Here is a 20402-nt window from a genome sequence, read left to right on the forward strand (position 1 = left end):
TCCTTCTGCCATTACTGCCCAGGGTCTGAATGTGGGGAAGTGAACTTAGTGATGGCACTGCTCCTTTGCGATCCGGCCCCTCCCCAGAACCCGGGTATTTGCTTGGAGCTTGTATCGTGGATGGTGTTGGGGTGACCATGGTCACTGCTGCTGTGTACACCCTGCCGGGAACCCAAGCGGTGAGGGATCTGAGGTCTGTCCTCACAGGTGGCTGTGCAGTAGAAGGAAGGTCATCTCTGCCCCCTCCAACCCCACCCTGCCATGGGACCAGCAGGCTCCCCTGTCCTACGCCGCACTGTCTTCATTCCTCCGAACCATTTCTCTATCTCAGGTCTTATAGAACAGACCTAACGGTGCTTGGCCTGACCGAGAAGGTTGGAAGCAGGGCCCATCCTCCTGGCAAGGATGCAGGGTGGGAGTCTTGCCTGTCAGAAGGGGCAGGGTGGGCTGTGTGGTGAGGGCACGAGGGATCTGGGTGAGACAGAAGGAAGAGGCATCTTTCAGGCGCAGGAGAGAGGGATGAAAGGGTGTGGAGGGCCAGCCAGGCCCAGCAGGATGTGGTGGTGGCAGGGCGACTCGGAAGCCACAAGGGAAGCTCAGCACACAAGCCCCCGCATGCCAGGCCATCAGGGCCGGTGTGGAGCAAGAATGCAGATTCCACACCACCACCACATCCTTGCTGGCACCAGGGGCGATTTCAGGGAGAGGCAGCTTGATAACAGCTAGGACTTCGTTCCCAATTCACGTTTGACCCTAGAGATAGTGGTTCTTTCTGAACCTGGCACTCCTTGTAGTAGAGTGGGAGCCGTGGTGCAGTGCCCAGGAAAGAGCAGGAGCCTCGCGGCTGGATGGGGCAGGCCACCACACAGCCACCCTCAGTGGCAGTGGCAGGAACACGGCCGAGCATCCCGACCGGCCCTGTCAGCCCGGAGCTGACGGTCCCTGCCTTACACTGCGCCCTGCTCCTTCTCCTTTGCTGCAGAAATCTAGAGTCCATCGACCTCTCCTACAACAAGCTCTACCACGTCCCCTCCTACCTGCCCAAGTCCCTGCTGCACCTCGTGCTCCTTGGGAACCAGATCGAGCGCATCCCTGGCTACGTGTTTGGCCACATGGAGCCAGGCCTGGAGTACCTGTACCTGTCATTTAACAGACTCTCGGACGACGGTGTGGACCGAGTCTCCTTCTATGGGGCGTATCATTCTCTGAGAGAGCTGTTTCTGGATCACAATGACTTAAAATCTATACCACCTGGAATACAGGAAATGAAAGCACTACATTTTCTGAGGCTGAACAACAACAAGATACGGTAAATTTTGGCTTTTTCAAGTATCGATTTGAATTGCTGTGGCTGACAGAGCATATGATTAAACAACCATGACATGATGTCTGGGATTTACTTCTAAGGGGAAAAAGAACAAGAGGTCACATTAAACAAGACTGGCAGATGTCTGCAGGTACACGAGGATTCATTATAGCTTTTCTCTATGTGTATCTATATTTGCAAACTTTCACAGTAAAAACCCTTTAGAATAGAACATTACTGCATACTACTGGGAACCCAGGAGGTGGACGATTATGCTGCTTCTACCTCCGTGTGTAATTTTAAAAACTCTAATCTGTAGAGAATAAAACCTAAATATACGCTAAAATCGGAACTGCTTCTATCTAGATTTTTTCTGAAGGTAAAACTCTGAATAAAATTATTGAGACTCAGCTTCTCTCACTTCTGGGGACACAGTTTCCGGTCTGCCTAGAGAGCATTAAGTTCTCAAGGATTAATCTGGAATGTGTTGGTGGTAGTGCAGTCATAGGCCAATCCCTGAGGTGGGCTCCTGTCCCTGAGGAGTATACCCCTTCCTCTCTTCTTGCTACAATCCAAACACAATTTCCTAAAAAGCATAAGGGAAGAATCACGGGTATATATGCAACTCATGAATCACTGAGCACTCATCAAAAACTAATGAAATACTACACAGTGGCTAACTGAACATAATAAAAAGAAAAAGAGTCACGGGTGTTGAACAGTGCAGGGAGAGAGGCGGGACTGGGGAAGGCTTTGTAACATTCGGTAAAAAGCTGCTTGGCTAAGTACGTCATAGGCTGTGGCTGGGCTTCCTACTTATTGCACAGGGACGCACACGCCTGTCCCACTTCTGGTGGGATTCAGGTGGTCACAGTCTGGAATCTCCATTAATCCCTTTCTCCTCCCCTCTGAACCAATGGCAGATTGAGTGCTGCATGAAACTCTTATTTCCTGAGGGGCAACAAAATAGTGCCTCACTCTTTTTGTTACCCTTTACACATCTGTTAACAGGAATTCCTCTGTAAAGGATATTTTTTTATCCTTTATCAGTTAGGGTCACTTTGTTATTACTCTGAAAGGTAAGACAAATGCCCAGTTTCTTTCCTTTAAATGTCCAATCAGACCAAAAAGCTGGCTACAAATATCTAACCATGTGAGCTGATGGATATTAACTAAACTTAATGTAATGATGATCATTTTGCAATAAATACAAGTATCAAATCATGTCGTATACCTTAAACTATTATCATGTTGTATGTTAATGCTATCTCTATAAAACTGGAAAACATGATACATGTGTATTAGGTATGAATGGAAAAGGACTATACAATATATTAAAATGTTAACAGAGGCTGTCTCAGGAAAAAAAACTTGGTGCCTGTTTCTGTTTTATTATTTTGTTTTTGGCTTTCTTTTTCTGGACAATCAATTTTAACTTACGGGTTTTTGTATTTGGAATGTTTTAATCAAGTATAACTATTGTTCCTAAACCCCACTCCTTGGCGGGTGGTAGCCCTCTGTGGGTCCTGGGTGGTGCACTTCTCCGCCCCTACTGTGCACAGCCTTCTTTCAGAGGTCCCCACGTCTCCCTCATGGGAGCAGCATTCACATCACACGCCCCAGACTGGGGACCAGGCATGTTCCCTTCTAAAGTGGTGTTACAGTTTCGCGGCCTTGCAGTGAATTACCAGGAAATACGTATTTTGTAAAGAAAAAAAGAACAGGACTTCATACTGATGGTCCCAATTCTAATTTAACCATATAGAGTATTCTCTGTTTTAAATTTGTTTATCTCAGACTAGGAATCTAGGTTCCCAGTAACATTAACTAATTATCTTACAATATACAAATAATAGTTTCAAAGTAAGAATGCCATTATCACAACAACAAAAGTACTGAATGAAGTATATGGTGTTTTAGGGAACTCTCTATTTGTCTTTAAAATATGATCCTCGAGGACATGTGGCAGAAGTATAGTGGTTTTCAAACTCTGTGACAACATGTCAATGACCTGACACTCTGATAAGGGTTTTAGCTGGTTTTTGGTTTGTAGGAAATGCTATTTCCTATTTAATATTATTTTGACTATGTTAAATGTTTATAAAATTCCAAAGTCAAAACTGTAACAAGGTATATGAAGCCTTTCTTCTTTGCAGGTCCCATATGCGATACTCCATCATTCCCCACAGGTTAATTCTTTTAAAATTAGTTGGTAGTATCCCTCGTATTTCTTTTTGCAAATATAAGCATACGTGCACACATTCATATTCCCCACCCATCCCACAATTCCCACACGAATGATGACACAAAGATTTTTTTCTCTCTCTCTCTCATTATTTTTTTTACTCAGTATGTCCTATCACTCTTTAACAATATACAGAGAATTTCCTTAGTCTTTTTACAACTGACCAGTATTCCATTATGTGGATATTTTATTTAATCGGTTCCTTAGACACCTACTAGGTTTCCTGTCTTTTACTACTACAAACAATCCATAAGGCATAACTTTGTTTGGATGGCATTTTATATTTTTCTGACCTAACTCTGGATGAGGTTCCTAGCTGAGTGAAGGGAGATGCTGCCTGGTCCCTGGTCCTGGTCCCTCCCTCCAGGGATGGGGTTCCCGCACAGCCCCAGGACCAGACCATGTTAATGAGCTTATGAATGTTTCTGTGTGAGGCAACCCTTGTCAGTGGTGCTGGTGTGGCAGGATACTTGCAGTTTGCGTTTCTCTTGTCATTAATGAAACTAAGCACCTCTTCATGTTCCCATGTCATTTCTTTTTTTCTTCAGTGAACTTGGTCAGCCAGGCATTTCCCTCTCTTCTTTTTCTGCCTGGGTTTTTAAGAAGGCTTTGTACATTAGCCCCGTTATTGCAAAAAAAATTCTCCTAGTTTGTCATGTCTCTTAACTTTGCATTTTTAAAAGATCTGTAGTCGATTTATTAATCTTTCCTTTTAGTGTTTCTCATTTTTGAGTCAAGGGAGATTTTTTTTTTTCCGTTCCCAGGTTATACTTTATTCTACTCCTATGGCTTTATTTTGCACATCTTTGACATATTTGAAATTTTTTCTAGTGTACAAGAAAAACATCCAATTTTATTTTAGGAACCAAAACATTTTAAAACAAATGGACAATTTAACTCCTGCTGACTTGTATCATCTATTTTTCCTCAGGAATATTCTTCCAGAACAAATTTGCAACGCTGAAGAAGATGGTGATTCAACCCTGGAGCATCTTCATCTTGAAAACAATTTTATTAAAACAAGAGAAATATCATCCTATGCATTTTCATGCATAAGATCATACTCAAGTATAGTTCTTAAACCACAAAACATCAAGTAATTCCAGGTTTTTGTTCACCACTTCTAACCTGTCCTCTTACATTTGCGGCAGCAGCATCTGTCATTGACAAGTGAGACCCCACCTGACTTGCCACCCCACAGAGAAACGACCAAAACATGCCCCACGTTTCCTTCTCCAGCACTTTTAGTGAAAGTTTCAGCTTCACACTCCAGAAAAGAAGTCCTCTCCCTGCAAGCTTTTTTACAGAACAGGATGTTATTCACTGTTCACTTAGACTGGGAAAAATCCAGAGCAAAATAAGTAATGACCTTTACAACTGGCCTGAGTATTGCTATTAACTGGGACCCTCAAAGCCCCTTTAAAAATCATTTGTGTTATGGTTCAAGAGCAAGAAGTGTACGACAGGAAAAAATAATAGCTGGAATTTATGAATTAGTGTTCTGTTAGTTATCCTACTGTTAAAACAATAATCTATTCATTTTCTATAAGATCCTATGCTACAATTATTGTATAATATACTTAATGATTGGCTTTGCTCTAATTCTTCTAATAATCACACATGTGAAATTAAAACACTACTGTCACGTAATTTCCTGGTTTTGAGAATTGTAGTATGTTTACATATTGGTTTTTAACATTAGAGGAAGCTGGGAGGAAGGTATATGTGAACTCTACACTATTTTTGAAACTTTTCTGCAAGTCTAAAATTTGTGTCAGTCTAAAAAAATTTAAGAATATGCTCATTATTCTTTATTCAAGATCAAAAGATTTTATGGAAAGTAGTGGAGTTTGTTTAAAAGATACGAATTGTCCTTGCTACAACCTTATAAATATAAACCTAAGCACGCGTTTTTGAAAATTTTTGCTCCATTGGTCATTGTTAGCACCTACCTTCTTTGCCCTAACGGGCTCACAAGTATCCTTTTATTCAGTTCAATTTAACATAAAGCTCTTAGCATTTACTATGTACTAGAACCTATCAAAACCATATGCTATTAAAATTTTCATTATGTAATGATCTTTTGTCATTATTTCTAGACTAATTTATAAAGGACACATATAGAAACTGTGTTGACTTCTCTTGCTGCTCTCAGTTTTGTGTCTGCAAAACATGAGACTAGGAGCTTATACTCAGGTCACTCCAACTTTTCAAACTTCAGTGACCCCATCTTGCAATAGTTGTCTCCCCACCCGAGGGAGCTCCCAGCCTGACTTCACAGAGAACCAGACAGCCATGAGAAACATCTGCAAGTGTGGCATGCAAGTGCATGCACTTATCACCGACCTTCCAGATCAAGGTGCTAGCCACCAGCATAGTCACCAAAGCTAGTTCCTGAGCAACTTTCCAAGATGTGAGTTTGATTTTATACCACTTGAACTAATTCTGTTTATTTATTATTTTTTAAAGATTTATCTATTTATTCGAGAGCCTGAGAGTGAGTGCATGGGGTGGGGGGCAAAGGGAGAAAATCTGAAGCAAACTCCCTGCTAAGTGCAGAGCTCGATCTCATGACCCTGCCATCACGACCAGAGCTGAAACTGAGTCGGACACTCAACTGACTGGGCCACCCAGGCGGCCCTTATTTATTTTTTTTAATTTTATTTTTAAGTAATTTTCACACCCAGTGTGGGGCTTGAACTCACAACCCTGAGATCAGTAGTCACATGCTCCATGGACTGAGCCAGCCAGGCACGCCAAGCTAATTTTATTTCTAAGCCCTTCCTTCTAAGCATCCTCTTGTAATAGCTAGGATTTTGATATTGTAACATGAACAATAACAATATGATGACGGCTGTTAGAATCAGGGCAGGTGGCTAAGAGAAGAAGCAGAATCTTATGGAACAAAAAGTTGAGATTTATAACCAGTTAAGAAAAGTAGGACCATAATTAATTTAAACTGGCCAACTTGAACGTAAGAGACAATTAAAACAAGAAGATACAGTCACTCATCCCTTTAACAAGAACCCTTCCATTATACTTCCTGCTGTGTTAATATAAATGCACTGACATAATCATTTAAGGAGCTAGGCAGCAAAGTGTAAGGTGAGTCAACAGAGTTTGCATGCTAGGACAATGCTGATGGATACTGAGCCATTTCTCCAACTGACTTGAACCTGTGTTCCAGATGCTGTTGTAGAGAGAGACAGGGATGAACAGAACTGACGAAGTCTCTGCTCTCTGGGAACACACAGTGTGGTAGGGAAAATAAGCAGGATATCAGACAGACAGTCACATCAAGGACAACCAAATGCAACGAAGTCAGCAGAACAGGGTGGTAATGTGGTGAAGCTGGGGTCCTTTGCTCCCAGATCCTGGGTCTCGGGACTGTGCAAGCCCCATCACCCACATTGAGGTGCTGCCTCCAATGCAGCTGTGGAGTGACCCCAGGTCCTGGTGTACATGAAGACCCCCCTGTGCAAGTGGGATACCCTGACAGGAACAGAATCTCTAGGAAGGCTGGAAATCAGAGTGACTGAAGGAAGAACTGCTCCTAAGTTGGAAGACACTTTTATTTCTGATTTTATAACTTAAAATATAAAATATGTCTAGCACTGAACTTGTTCAGCCTTGAAATTTCATCATTTCCTGTACAGGAAGTTTTAATTCCATTAAAAAAAAGTGATAAATGTCTTTATAGCAAATATTCTTCGTGATGTAATGTTACAAACAAACAGATGTTCTGCTTGGCTTCAGAAATATGCTGTAATTATAAGCACACATGTACACTAAGAAAGTTCTGGTGTAGCTATGACCAAAAATATTAATGGTGTGTTATCTTTGCACACACATACAAAGAATGCTAACTATATATATACTAAATATAGTAAAAACTACATTTTTACTTTTCAGATATGGCTTAAGATTATTACAAAAAAGCTCTAAAGATATGACATGGTCAAAGACACATAAGGCCTGGAATTATAAGGAAATAACTACACCAGGAATCAGGGCTGGGTGCCCACCTTGGTCTCCAATTACTTGTTTACAGCCATTTTACTTGTCGGGGATCCCTTCAATTATAAAACAATGTATCTGGAACGGACCAGTGGTCTTCAAGGGGTCTGTGGTGCCCTGGGCTGGAAGCGTCCCTGAAGAAGTACGCAGACTCCCCTTCAGACAGAGCAACTCTGCTACCTCCAGAAAGATGAGCTGCGCCTGCCCGCCCTCGCTTTTTCTTAGAACCAATGGACAGGTGCTGTCTGAATCACAAACCGAACTTAACGATTTACAAAGAACATGCACCTGAGTCCCTGGTCCTTCCCTAACCCTCAGCCCAGCTCCCTTCACTCCTACAACACATGGCTGGAGACCTTGGCCTGAGCATGGACTACAGCCCGCCTGGACGTGGCCAGCCTCCCCGTGCGCTGGGCAAGGACGTCTAATTGGCGTGTCTGCTCCTTTGCAGCTGCACCACAGTGGGGTGGGACTGCTGCCCTCTGACCTGACCCTGGAAAGCAGGTGGCTGGGGGAGCACAGAATTAGATGCTGCAGCAAGGGTTGGTAGGAGCCACTTGGAAGCAACATGGGGCATGTGGCTGAGCCAGGACTTACTCTGAAGTCCAAAAAGCAGAAAGTCTAGACACCTGAGTGGGCGCTGGGCACCTGGTGCAGTGGGTGCTGCCAACAGAGGTGAGCAAGATCCAACGGCCTGTCCGCGGGCTTGCGCTTCCACTGACTCCACACATCACCCAGGGAGTCAGCCTCACCAAGTCAATTACTTTTTAAAGATGACCGCTTTCATTAACATAGAAAAAAAGGAAAAAAATTCATTTTTTGTAGTGTCTTTGTCTGGCTTTGGTATCAGGGTAATGCTGGCCTCACGGAAATTAATTTGGAAGTTTTCCTTCCTCTTTTATTTTTGTGGGATAGTGTGAGAAGAACAGGTATTAGCTTTCTTTAAATGTTGGGGAGAATTCACCTGTGAAGCCATCTGGTCCTAGGCTTTTGTTTGTTGTTGGGAGTTTTCTGATTAGTGATTCAATGTCTTTGACGGTTACGGGTATATTCAAATTTTCTGTTTCTTCCTGATTCAGCTTTGGGAGCTTATAGGTTTTTAGGAATTTATCCATTTCTTCAGGATTGTCCAATTTGTTGGCAAATAATTTTTCATAATATTCTTTTGTAATCCTTTATATTTCTGTGGTGTCCGTTATTATGTCTCCTCTCTCATTTCTGATTTGAGTCCTGTCTCTTTTTTTCTTGATGAGCCTGGTAAAAGTTTATCAATTTTGTTTACTTTTTCAAAAACCAACTGCTGGTTTCATTAATCTGTTCTATTGCTTTTTTATCTATTTCATTTGCTTCTGCTTTAATCTTTTTTTTTATTTATTTTTTTAAGATTTTATTTATTTATTTGACAGACAGAGATCACAAGTAGGCAGAGAGGCAGGCAGAGAGAGAGGAGGAAGCAGGCTCCCTGCTGAACAGAGAGCCCGATGCGGGGCTCCATCCCAGGACTCTGAGATCATGACCTGAGCTGAAGGCAGAGGCTTTAACCCACTGAGCCACCCAGGCGCCCCTGCTTTAATCTTTATTATTTCTTTTCTTCTACTGGTTTTGGGTTTTGTTCTTCTTTTTCTAGCTCCTTTTGGTGTAAGTTTAGGTTGTTTGAGATTTTTCTTGCTTCTTGCCGTAGGCCTGTATTGCTCTAAATTTCCCTCTTAGAACAGCTTTTGCTGAATCCAGTGATTTCGGACCATTGTGTTTTCATTTGTCTCCATGCACTTCGTTTATTTACTTATTTATTTATTTATTTTTTAAGATTTTGTTTATTTATTTGACACAGAGAGAGAGAGAGCACAAGCAGTCAGAGTGGCAGGCAGAGAAAGAGAGAGAAGCAGGCTCTCTGACAAGCACGGAGCCTGATGGGGGAATCAGTCCCGGGACTCTGGGATCATGACCTGAGCCAAAGGCAGCTGCTTAATGGACTGAGACACCCAGGTGTTCCATGAGTTGCTCTTTCATTTCTTGGTTGACCCACTCATAGTTTAGCAGCATGTTATTTAGTCTCCATGTATTTGTCTTCTTTTTAGACTTTTTCTTAGGATTGATTTCTCTTTTCATAGTGTTGTGATCAGAAAAGATACATGATATGATTTCAACCTTTTTGAATTTATTGAGACTTGTTCTGTGACCTAGCATGTGCCCTATTCTGGAGAATGCTCCAGAATAGGGCACTTGAAAAGAATATGTATTCTGCTGGTTTTAGATGGAATGTCCTGAATATATCTATTAGGTCCATCTAGTCAAATGTGTTGTTCACAGCCACTGTTTCTGTGTTGATTTTGGTCTGGATGATCTGTCCATTAATGTAAGTGGGGTATTAAGGTCCCCTACCATTATTAGAAAATTCCATATTAAAATCTCTTATGGGGGCACTTTAGTGGCTCAGTGGGTTAAGCCTCTGCCTTTGGCTCAGGTCATGATCTCAGGGTCCTGGGACTGAGCCCCGCATTGGGCTCTCTGCTAACCGGGGAGCCTGCTTCCCCCTCTCTCTCTGCCTGCCTCTCTGCCTACTTACTTGTGATCTCTCTCTCGCTCTGTCAAATAAATAAATAAAAATCTTTAAAATCTCTGATGAACACAGATGCAAAAATCCTCAAAATATTAGCATCTAAATCCAACAATATATTAAAAAAATAATTCACCATGATCAAGTGGGATTTAATCCAGGGATGCAAGAGTGCTTCAATATTTGCAAATCAATCAATGTGATACATTGCATCAATTAGAGAAAGTAAAAAAAAAAATCATATGATCACCTCAATAGATGTAGAAAATGCATCTGACAACGCACAACAACAATTTACGATTTAAAAAAAAACCCTCAACAGGGGCACCTGGGTGGCTCAGTCCATTAAGCTGTCTGCCTTCAGCTCAGGTCATGGTCCCAGGGTCCTGGGATTGAGCCCCACATTGGGCTCCCTGCTCTGTGTGGAGTCTGCTTTTTCCTCTCCCTCTGCCCTTCCCCCTGGTTGTGCTCTCCTCTCTCCTCTCTCTCTCTCTTATTTTAAATAAAATCTTAAAAAAAAAAAAACAAAACCCTCAACAAGATAGGTTTAGAAGGAACATACCTCAACCTAATAAGACCTAATATATGAAAAACCCACAGCAAACACCATACTCAATGGGGAAAAACTAAGAGCTGTCCCTCTAAGATCAAGAACCAGACAAGGATGTTCAATCTTACTACTTTTATTCAACATAGTACTGGAAGTACTAGCCATGGCAATCTGACAAGAAAAAGGAATAGAAGGTATCCAAATTGGTGAGGAAGAAGTAAAACTTGCACTATTTGGAGATGACATGATACTACATATAGAAAACCCTAAAGATTCAAATGCAAAACTACTACAACTGATAAATGAATTCAGTAAAGTCACAGGGTATAAAATTAATATACAGTAATCTGTTGCATTCCTATACACTAATAATGAAGCAACAGAAAGAGAATTTAAGAAAACAATCCCGTTTACAGTTAATTGCACCCCAAATAAAATATCTAGCAATAAACTTAACCAAAGAAGTGAAAAACCTGTACTCCAAATCTATAAAACACTGATGAAAGAAACTGAAGACAACATAAACAAGTGGAAGGAGAGTCCATGTCTATGGCTTGAAAGAACAATATTGTTAAAATGTCATACTACCTAAAGCGATCTACGGATTTAATACAACCCCTACCAAAATACCAACAGCATTATTCATAGAACTAGAATAATTCTAAAATTTGCCTGGAACCCCAGAAGACCCTGAACTGTTAAAGCCATCTTGGGAAGGAACAAAGCTGGAAGTATCACAATCCCAGATTTCAAGATACACTGCAAAGCTCTAGGAATCAAAACAGAAAGAAACACACTGAGGGGCACCTAGGTGGCTCGGTTGGTTAAGTGTCTGACTCTTGGTTTCCGTTCAGGTCATGATCTCAGGGTTGTGAGATCGAGCCCTGTGTCAGACTCTGTGCTGGGTGTGCAGCCTGCTCGGGAATTCTCTTTCTCACTCTCCCGTGCACTTGTGTTCTCTCTCTCACTCAGAAAAGAAAAGAAAGGAAAAGAGAAGAGAAGAGAAAGAAAGAAAGGAAGAGAAAGGAAGGAAGGAAGGAAGGAAGGAAGGAAGGAACGGACATGTTGATCAACAGAACAGAATACAGAGCCCATCTATAAATCCATCCTCTTATGGTCAATTAATCTACAACAAAGGAGAAAAGAATATACAACGAGGAAAAGAGACTCTCTTCAACAAATGGTGTTGAGAAAACTGGACGTAAAAAAGAATGAAACCAGACTACATAAAAAAGAATGAAACCAGACTACTTTCTTATCCCATACATAAAAATAAACACAAAATGGATTGATAACCTAAATGTGAGACCTGAAACCATAAAACTCCTAGAAGAAAACACAGGCAGTAATTTCTCTAACATCCATCAAAACATTTTTCTGGATAGGTCTCCTGAGGCAAGGGAAATGAAAGCAAAACTAAATTACTGGTACTACACCAAAATAAAAAGCTTTTGCACAAGAAAGGTAACCATCAACGAAACAAAAAGACAACCTACTGAATAGAAGATATTTGCAAGTGATTTATCTGAGACGGGATTGATATCTAAAATATAAAAAGAACTTACACAACCTAACACCCCCAAAATAAGTAATGTGATTGTAATGGGCACCAGATCTGAATAGACATTTTTCTAAAGAAGACATCTAGCTGGCCAACAGACACCTGAAAGGATGCTCAACATTACTAGTCATCAGTGAAACGCAAATCAAAACCACAGTGAGATACCACCTCACACCTGGCAGAACGGCTAAAATCAAGAAAACCAGAAGTAACAAGTGTTACTGAGTATGTGGAGAAAAAGGAACCCTTGTGCACTGTTGGTAGGAATATGAACTGGTGCAGCCACTATGGAATAGAGTATGGAGGTACCTAAAAAAATTAAAAATAGAACTACCATATGATCCGGTAATTTTACTGTTGGGTATTTACTCTAAGAAAATGAAAACACTAATTTGAAGAGATATATGCACCCCTATCTTTATTGCAGCATTATTTATAATAGCACGACATGGAAGCAGGCCCCATGTCCAACAGATGAATGAATAAAGAAGGTGTGGTGTATATACACAATGAAGTAATACTCAGCTGCAGAAAGAACGAAATCCTGGCATTTGCAACATAGACTTACAGGTGTAATGCTAGGTGAAATACGTCCAACTAAGACAAATACCAAATGATTTCACTCATATGTAGAATTTAAGAAACAAAGAATGAAAGAAAACAGAGATGAAAAAACCCCAGCCTCTTAAATACAGAGAACAAACTGGTTGCCAGAAGGGAGGTGGGTGAGAGGGAGGGTGGAACAGGTGAAGGGGCTTAAGAGTACGTTTATCGTGATTAGCAGTAAGTAATGTGCAGAATGTTGAATCAGTATACTGTATACTTGAAGCTAATACTTCATGTTAATTATACTTGAATTTAAAAAAAAAATGACAAAAACTACCCACAGCGCTAGTTTAAATCTGCCTCTGCACAATGTCCTCCGGTACAAACGCACAGACACTTCTAGGAGCAGCGAGGTCAGTATGATTAGCCCATTCGCACATAATGTGATTATTCCAATAACCTTTCAATAGTATGTAATATAAACCTTTAAATTCATTGTTGGCAGCGGGTGGGGGGGGCACCTGGGTGGCTCAGTCGGTTAAGCATCCAAATCTTGATTTCAGCTCAGGTCATGATCTTAGGGTGGTGAGATAGAGTCCACGGCAGGCTCCGTGCTCAGAAGGGAGTCTGCTCGGACATTCTCTCCCTGACTCTGCTCCTCCCCCAAGCTGGTACGCACACATGTGCTCTCTCAAATAAATAAACATTCTTAAAAATAAAATAAATTCAGGGGCAGCTGGGTGACTCAATCATTAAGCATCTGCCTTTGGTTCAGGTCATGATCCTAGGGTCCTGGGATCTAGTCCTGCACCCGGCTCCCTGCTCAATGGGAAGCCTGTTTCTTCCTCTCCCACTACCCCCACCCTCGCTTGTGTTCCCTCTCTCGTTGTCTCTGTCAAGCAAATAAATATTTAATGAATAAACAAATAAATAAATTCATTAGGAAGTGCTAATAAATTTTAACACTTGTTTTAAAATAATTCTAGATTTAGTAAGTATGTGAAAATTTAAACCACAGATGATTAGCTAAAGGATAAGCCCCCCGCCCCCTTTTTACTGGTGGCACACATGGTATCAAGTGTAGTATTAATGTGCTGTAGGCAAAAATGGTTTCCCTGAATTGACAAATTTAGATCTGGGGTAACAAAGAAAGACTGTGGTATAATATAGGAAGTAACTGGCACTGAATTCAGAGGAAGGAAAAGCATCTGGCTTGAGGGGCCTTGACATAGGATCTGAGTCAGCGGAGTGGAGGGAATGAGCGGAGGTGAGGAGGGCTCAGGAGACCAGACTTAGCACAAGGAGAAGCGAGGGCTCTGTGAGCTCTGAGGGAGGAAGGTCAAGAGAACAGTGGTGTCAGGAAGGGACGTGAGCCAGCACTGTGGGGCTGATGCGATCAGCAGAGGTGACAGCAGGAAGAGCAGAAACAGGAATGGGTGTAACAGAGACTTGTACAGAAATATGCTGGGACAGCTGGATGCCAGCCAAGAGACACGAGAGAAGGGAGCCAGAGAGAACTGTTCATGCCTCAGGGACACTGCGGAGAGGCTGACAGGAAGGGACAGTTTGGGCAAGAACATGCTAAATTTGGAGGTTGCCATAGAGTTCAGGCAGGACGATAGGAAGAGTGAGAAAGTTGGGGATCTACAGGCAAGGACAACTCAGGAGATGGCAGGGGAGCTGAACCCTAATGGGCAATGGCTCCCAATGTCAATGGAGTGAAGGAGCCAAGCTCACTGCCAGTTTCCATCTGAGCACATGGAATTTCTGGGGTACAAGACAAGATATGCCTGGAAGCCTGGCCTCCTCTCACCCGGCACTTGGGACAGGTGCCACCACCATGCTGACAGATCTGGTGTCATGAGTTAGGTGCACACTGATTATTTATTGCATATGTGGTGCTGCGTGGTAGACGGATAAGGGTATATCATGTTTTTCCAAAAAGGTTGTAAAACTAGAAGAACAGAGACAAGCTGTTTCTGGCTCCCTCCATTCTGAGCATCGACTGGTACTAAACGGACTGCTGACCCCAGGTCTGGACGGCTCAGCTCATGAGCCCTCCAGCACTGCTACAGCAACACGGCTCCCAAGCAACGCAGAAAGGAATCTGCAAACTCTGAGGACTTTTAAAGGAAAAGTAAGACATTGAACTGAAAAAGATTTATACAGGGTCCTAAAATAAATAAAGAATTTATCTTATCAATATTTCCTGACATGAACATCAGAAAACACAGAGTATTTTATAAACAACTAAGCTATGCTTTGACAACTGGTAATACCCAGTAACCAAATGATTGTTCTGCATAATAACAACATCGACTATGTTCTCGAAAGCCATCATTTAAACATACCATGAATTACTAGGTTCATGGATGCTGACATAAAAGAAGGAACTACTCAAATTCTGCTGTTTCAGTGAAATCTCAAAGGGCGGTTAAAATCCCTGACATCTATTCCGCCTCCTTCCCTTATTTAGAAAACAGAAAGTTTCCTCATAGGAGATGTATTCACAGACTGAAGATGACTGAATTATTTCTGTCCATAGTTGAATGTAAATTCAGATCCTCAACTTAAAGTTCAAAAATATTAAAAGTATGCATGAGGGGCACCTGGGTGGCACAGTGGGTTAAGTGTCCAACTCCTGATTTCGGCTCAGGTCATGATCTCAGGGTCCCGAGACAGAATTGTGCAGGGGCCTCCGTGCTGGGCATGCAGCCTGCTTGGGATTCTCTCTCCTCTCCCTCTGCCCCTCCTCCCACTCCCTCTCTAAAATGAAACGAAAGAAACAAACAAACAAAAAAACACACACGGAAATAGTCGGAAATTTCTGGCTAGCTCTAACCTATATAAGAGAACTCCAGGGTCTGCAAATACAAAAGTCTATTGAAACATGAGGTCCGTCTCTTAGAGTTAAAAATCAAGAACAAAGTATCATGGTTCTGACCTGGAGTCCCCATTAGCTGTGGACGTGGTCATGTTACTTAGACCCTGATTCCCAGTGTCCCAGCACATGACATTGGGGGGCACACCATCTACCTTCCCAGCCTGCTGGGAAGGTCAAATGAGAGCCCATCCATCACTGAGCTGAGCACAGGGCGGACATGGGATCAGGTGAGCATCCATCCCTTCACTGAGAGGCGTCAGAAACAGGCAGGCACGGAGGTCTGCTGATTTGCTCAAGGCTGCCTGGACTCTAGCTATGGTAGACACTAATTATTCCAGGTGATTGATTTCTTAGATTATGAAATATAGTGGGGAAAGGAGTGGGTGTACTGCAAGGGCTGGGGTCGGCGGGATGCTGTGGCATGTCCGAGGCTCTCCCAAGCCTGGAGCCTTTCTCACACCCTCTGCACAGAGAAGAGCAAAAGCAGCACGGAGCACAAGCAGCCGGGGTCTCCAGAAACACACAGTGAGTGTGGGATGCAGAGTCCGAACTACTCTTCATCACAGACAGGAATAATTTAGAAAATCTTGATTATTGTAAGAAAGAAAAGTAAGTCTGACTTATAAATGTGATTCACTGTGATTACTTGTAACACCAAGATGGGGGAAAATTATTTAAAACAGCCAGCCAAACTAGAAGAGTACGTAAATAAGAAAGGGGTCCTGCAGATAAGATCCCACTTAAAAGATACCCCACCAGGGGTCTGCAGGGATAGAGTTCGTCTGCGAGCAAGCCTTGGCCTCCCCGTCCAGCAGCCGGGTGCAGCATGCGCATGGTCCTGCGGGGGAGCTCACGCATTTCGTGGCTCTCCCTACAGTCTGCTGTCAACAGGCCAGTCGTGTGTTAGCACACGTGGGAGTCTGGCCGCCTGAATGCTTCAGCACACTCTAACATGTTACTCACATGTCTCTGCCCTAATGTGCCAAACAGGAACAGTGTCGAGACCATGAGCACTGCTGGAATTTGGTTTGTCACAAACTGGTATGTGCAAAGAAGTGAATGCTTCTAACTCTGTAAGTGGGCCTCAGTGATCACACAATTGAAAATTAAAGGCATGACTATTTCTTCTTTGAAGTTACATTTCTCTCTACATGAAAATGGATACAATCAAAACTTAGAGTCCAGCATATTTTTTTCCTTTACACAAAATGTGAAGAATGTGAATCCACACAAGGGAAAGCAGATTGCATTAAAAATAACATGTGATTGCACTAAACACGTCTTAGTTTGGAACAGAAAAGGAATGCATCATGCTATTGAAATGTCATGGTGTGTTTCTAAGTAACAGAGTCTCGGTGGTCAAATAAACTTACATTAAACTATCAACTGATAGAAGCAAATCTTTTTATAAGAATCTGCAAAAGGCTGACTTGTTTTATATAAGTTGAGAATTACATTCACAATTAGCAAATTTATACTGTCTGAAATACTGATTCTAGGGCAGTAGTTCTTAACTATTGGAAGGACGGACCCCTGTGAGGGTCTGATGGGAGCTATCACAAGCCCTCCACGCAGAAAGACACACGTCTACTAATACTTAACATGTATCAAGAGACTCATAAAGCCTTTCTCAACCCTCTAGGGATTCACGCACCCTGGTTAGGAAACCCTGTGCAGGGGAACCGCTTACTCAACCTAAAATTTTACATCTAAGTATTTCACTAGAGGTAAGGATAAATCAGCTAAAATTAAGGCTACCTGCCTTTCCCCCCACAGGGATTTAGCAATATTTTTAAGGCCAAAGACAAGTTGAAAGAACAATACAATGACCATCTCTATACTCTTCACCTATTCACCAATTAACACTATTTTGTCAATTCATTTTATCTCTTTCTCTCTCCCACGTCCATGTCTGCACACGCATAAGAATTTGCAAGGCACAGGCTGGACCATTCGAATGCAAGCTGTGGATGTCATAAGACTGTCACCTAGGACCAGAGGACTCCTGAGAGCATGGAGAGCTCCTGACATGACTGTGGGGCAACAGTCACAGCCATCAGCAAACCCAGGACTGTCTCACCACAGCCCATACTCAGAGTTCTCCCCTGTCCAACCAGGCCTCAGGGCCGTGTGTGTGAACCGTTTTATATGTGGACCTTCCAGTTTCCCGTGAGCGACCTACAACGGCAACCCCTGCCCAGGGCAGAGTCTCACCCCTTTGCTTCTCTGAAGGGTACCGGCCAGCTCTCTCATAAAATGCCCCTGCTTGCCGTTGTCGGACTGGACGTAGATAAAACATGTCTGGCAGGAATCCCACATAGGTGATGTTGGGTGGGCGCATTACTGGTGATTCTGAGACATTTCACTGAAGTGGTACCATCTTCCCCTGGTAATTAGAAACAGTCTGTAAGGTAAGACTTTGGGTCTGTGTGACCATCTTGCCATCCAGTGAACTTCCAGTCACTCTTTTTGCCTAAATCAGTTAGCACACCGCAGGGGTCCCAGCAGGTGGACTGTCCAGCTCTGGCTCCTTCTGTCCTGATCAGGGGCATTCTTCTATAGGAAAAGTGCTATCCCTTTGACTCTCCTTACTCTGTTACTACAAGCATTTTGCATTCGACATACTCTAATCCACGGCCACCCTTGTGCTGTGAGGTGCTCACACTGTGTTCACGTTGGCTTCCAGACTCTGTCCATGTGCCTGTGGTAAACTCTGCACACTCCAGTGCTGGCTGGCATGAGATGTTTCAAACATATCTTATGCTTTCCCTGGCCCCAACATCGTACTTGTCATTTCTCCTAGGACCCTTGTTTGTCCTTCCAGTGGGAAAGAGTCCTTAGAAACACAGGTATGGAAGTCAGATGCATGAGCTTTCAGGTCTTCTCGTTGGAAAGAGCGAGAAAGTTTATTTAAAACAAAACTATTGCTTGTGCCCTTTCCTCAAAGCAAATTGACTCTTGAGGCATTATTTAAAAGTATCTGGCATCCATACAATATTATAAACTTATTGCAGTAAGTCCTTTGATATTCAAAAATTCAACTCAATTCATTAAAAAATTTTTTATTAACATATAATGTATTATTTGTTTTGGGGGTATCAACTCAATTCACTTTAAATAACAACTTATGTCATTAACTCATTTTCAGAGCAAACCCTCCAACTGAGGGCACAGTAGGTAGAGGAAGGAGAGCAGCCCGGAACCAGGATCCAGAAGCCTGTAGGAAGGAGGTTGCTGCCACCAGCTCAGTCAATTGCTGGAATTGCACAGGATGTCACGGCCAGCTTTGTCACACTGTTTTTTTTAAAGATATGCTATAAATTTGGACTTTGACATAAAATTTCCTGTTTTGTAAAAATACCATATGCTCCAAACAAAACACATCTGCAGACTGAATACTGTGCACGGGTCATGACCTGCAGTGTAAATAATTAATCCTAAAGCACAGAGCCCAGTCCACCCTGGGCATTTCCCCTACCCAACCTCCGGGTTATGCAGGAAGAGCAGACACTGTTTACATCCTCAGGTTTGATGGCCCAGAACATTACTAAAATCGTACTCACAAGGCCAGCCCCCTCCCACCCCTTAAGGCTTCCCCCACAGCTCTTTGCTGCTTTCCCTCACAGCACTTACACCATTTTGTGGAATGAGCAATCGACCCCACGATTCCTTGTAGCGAGAGATGCTACACAATCCACTCCAAGGCGCTCAGAAGGCCAAAAATGCCAGAAGCCACTCGACAGACATCACACAACTCAGCCTCTTGGTGATTCCTGAGCTTAAGAACGTACCTCTTGAGGCCGCAGACAACTACTTTATTCCTAATTTGTAGGAGAGGATTCCCAAGGGCCTTTCCAGTTCTCCTTTGTTTGGATCAAGACTACTACTCCCCATTTCCACACTAGGAGAAGGTCAGGAAGGGGGTCTGAGGAATTATATGCAAGGGTGCCTGGTGGTGAGTTGGTTGGGTGTCCAACTCTGGATTTCAGCTCAGGTCATGATCTCACAGGTGTGGGATCAAGGCCTGCATCGGGCTCTACAGTCAGCACAGAGTCTGCTTGAGACTCCCTCTCCCTCTCCAAGATAAATTTATGCATGAACTTGGATACAATTAAGCAGTTTATTTCTATTTTTGCCATGGTTGGAATATATCAGGCTATGCAAGAAATCTGTGCTGAGGTTCCTTCTGTGGCAGAGTGTTTCTGTTCATGTCAGCATAGAGAACATTACTTGTTCAGTTTTGTAACTAATCTTGTTTACAACATAATGCGCACATCGTTCGTGATTCCTAAGGATATTGTTTTGATAGAATGAAATTAAGTCTCCAGTTTTTAGAGGAAAGCCTAATGAGGGAAAAACAAAACAATAAAGTGTAGGAAACAAACGTGCAGGAAAAAATCGGGTCCCATCCACAGGACGCCTACAGGAACCCACAATGGAAGCTTTTCTCCTTCTGATGCTTTAGGGAAGACAGGGCACATGGCTGGGTCTGGAACAACAGCATGCATGTGAGGAAAACCTGTGCTGTCTTTCCACAAGGCGTGTATGCATGAGGGTCTTCTCTGCAGGGCTGTGGGAGGGGTCCGGGCTGAGTCTGCAGAACGGGTAAACAAGCCAAATACACAGCCATCCCCTGGCACTACTCCTGGGCCTACTTCCTTCCCCACGCCTTTGACCAAAGATCAAAGCAAGGACGGGAGAAAGACAGGGTAGGGGACTGGCAGTGGGGAGAGGTG

The 20402-nt window shown here is 42.8% G+C and overlaps 2 protein-coding genes across 4 annotated transcripts in view; one reads left to right on the forward strand and one right to left on the reverse strand.

Annotated features, from left to right (window-relative positions):
- Positions 1 to 5627, forward strand: part of LOC111153548 (extracellular matrix protein 2) — a 32951-nt gene extending 27324 nt beyond the window's left edge. For both annotated transcript variants that reach the window (XM_022512630.1, XM_022512631.1), the window contains exons 9-10: positions 983 to 1309; positions 4483 to 5627. In XM_022512630.1, the coding sequence (XP_022368338.1) occupies positions 983 to 1309; positions 4483 to 4651 (496 nt within the window). In that variant the 3' untranslated portion in view covers positions 4652 to 5627. The remainder of the gene's footprint in view (positions 1 to 982; positions 1310 to 4482) is intronic.
- The window catches only part of LOC111153553 (centromere protein P), a 240665-nt gene that overhangs the window by 76461 nt on the left and 143802 nt on the right, over positions 1 to 20402 (reverse strand). The window lies entirely within an intron of this gene.

The sequence above is a fragment of the Enhydra lutris genome, unplaced genomic scaffold (genome assembly GCF_002288905.1).
Source record: "Enhydra lutris kenyoni isolate GAN:26980312 unplaced genomic scaffold, ASM228890v2 scaffoldscaffold33, whole genome shotgun sequence".
Lineage (NCBI taxonomy): Eukaryota > Metazoa > Chordata > Mammalia > Carnivora > Mustelidae > Enhydra > Enhydra lutris.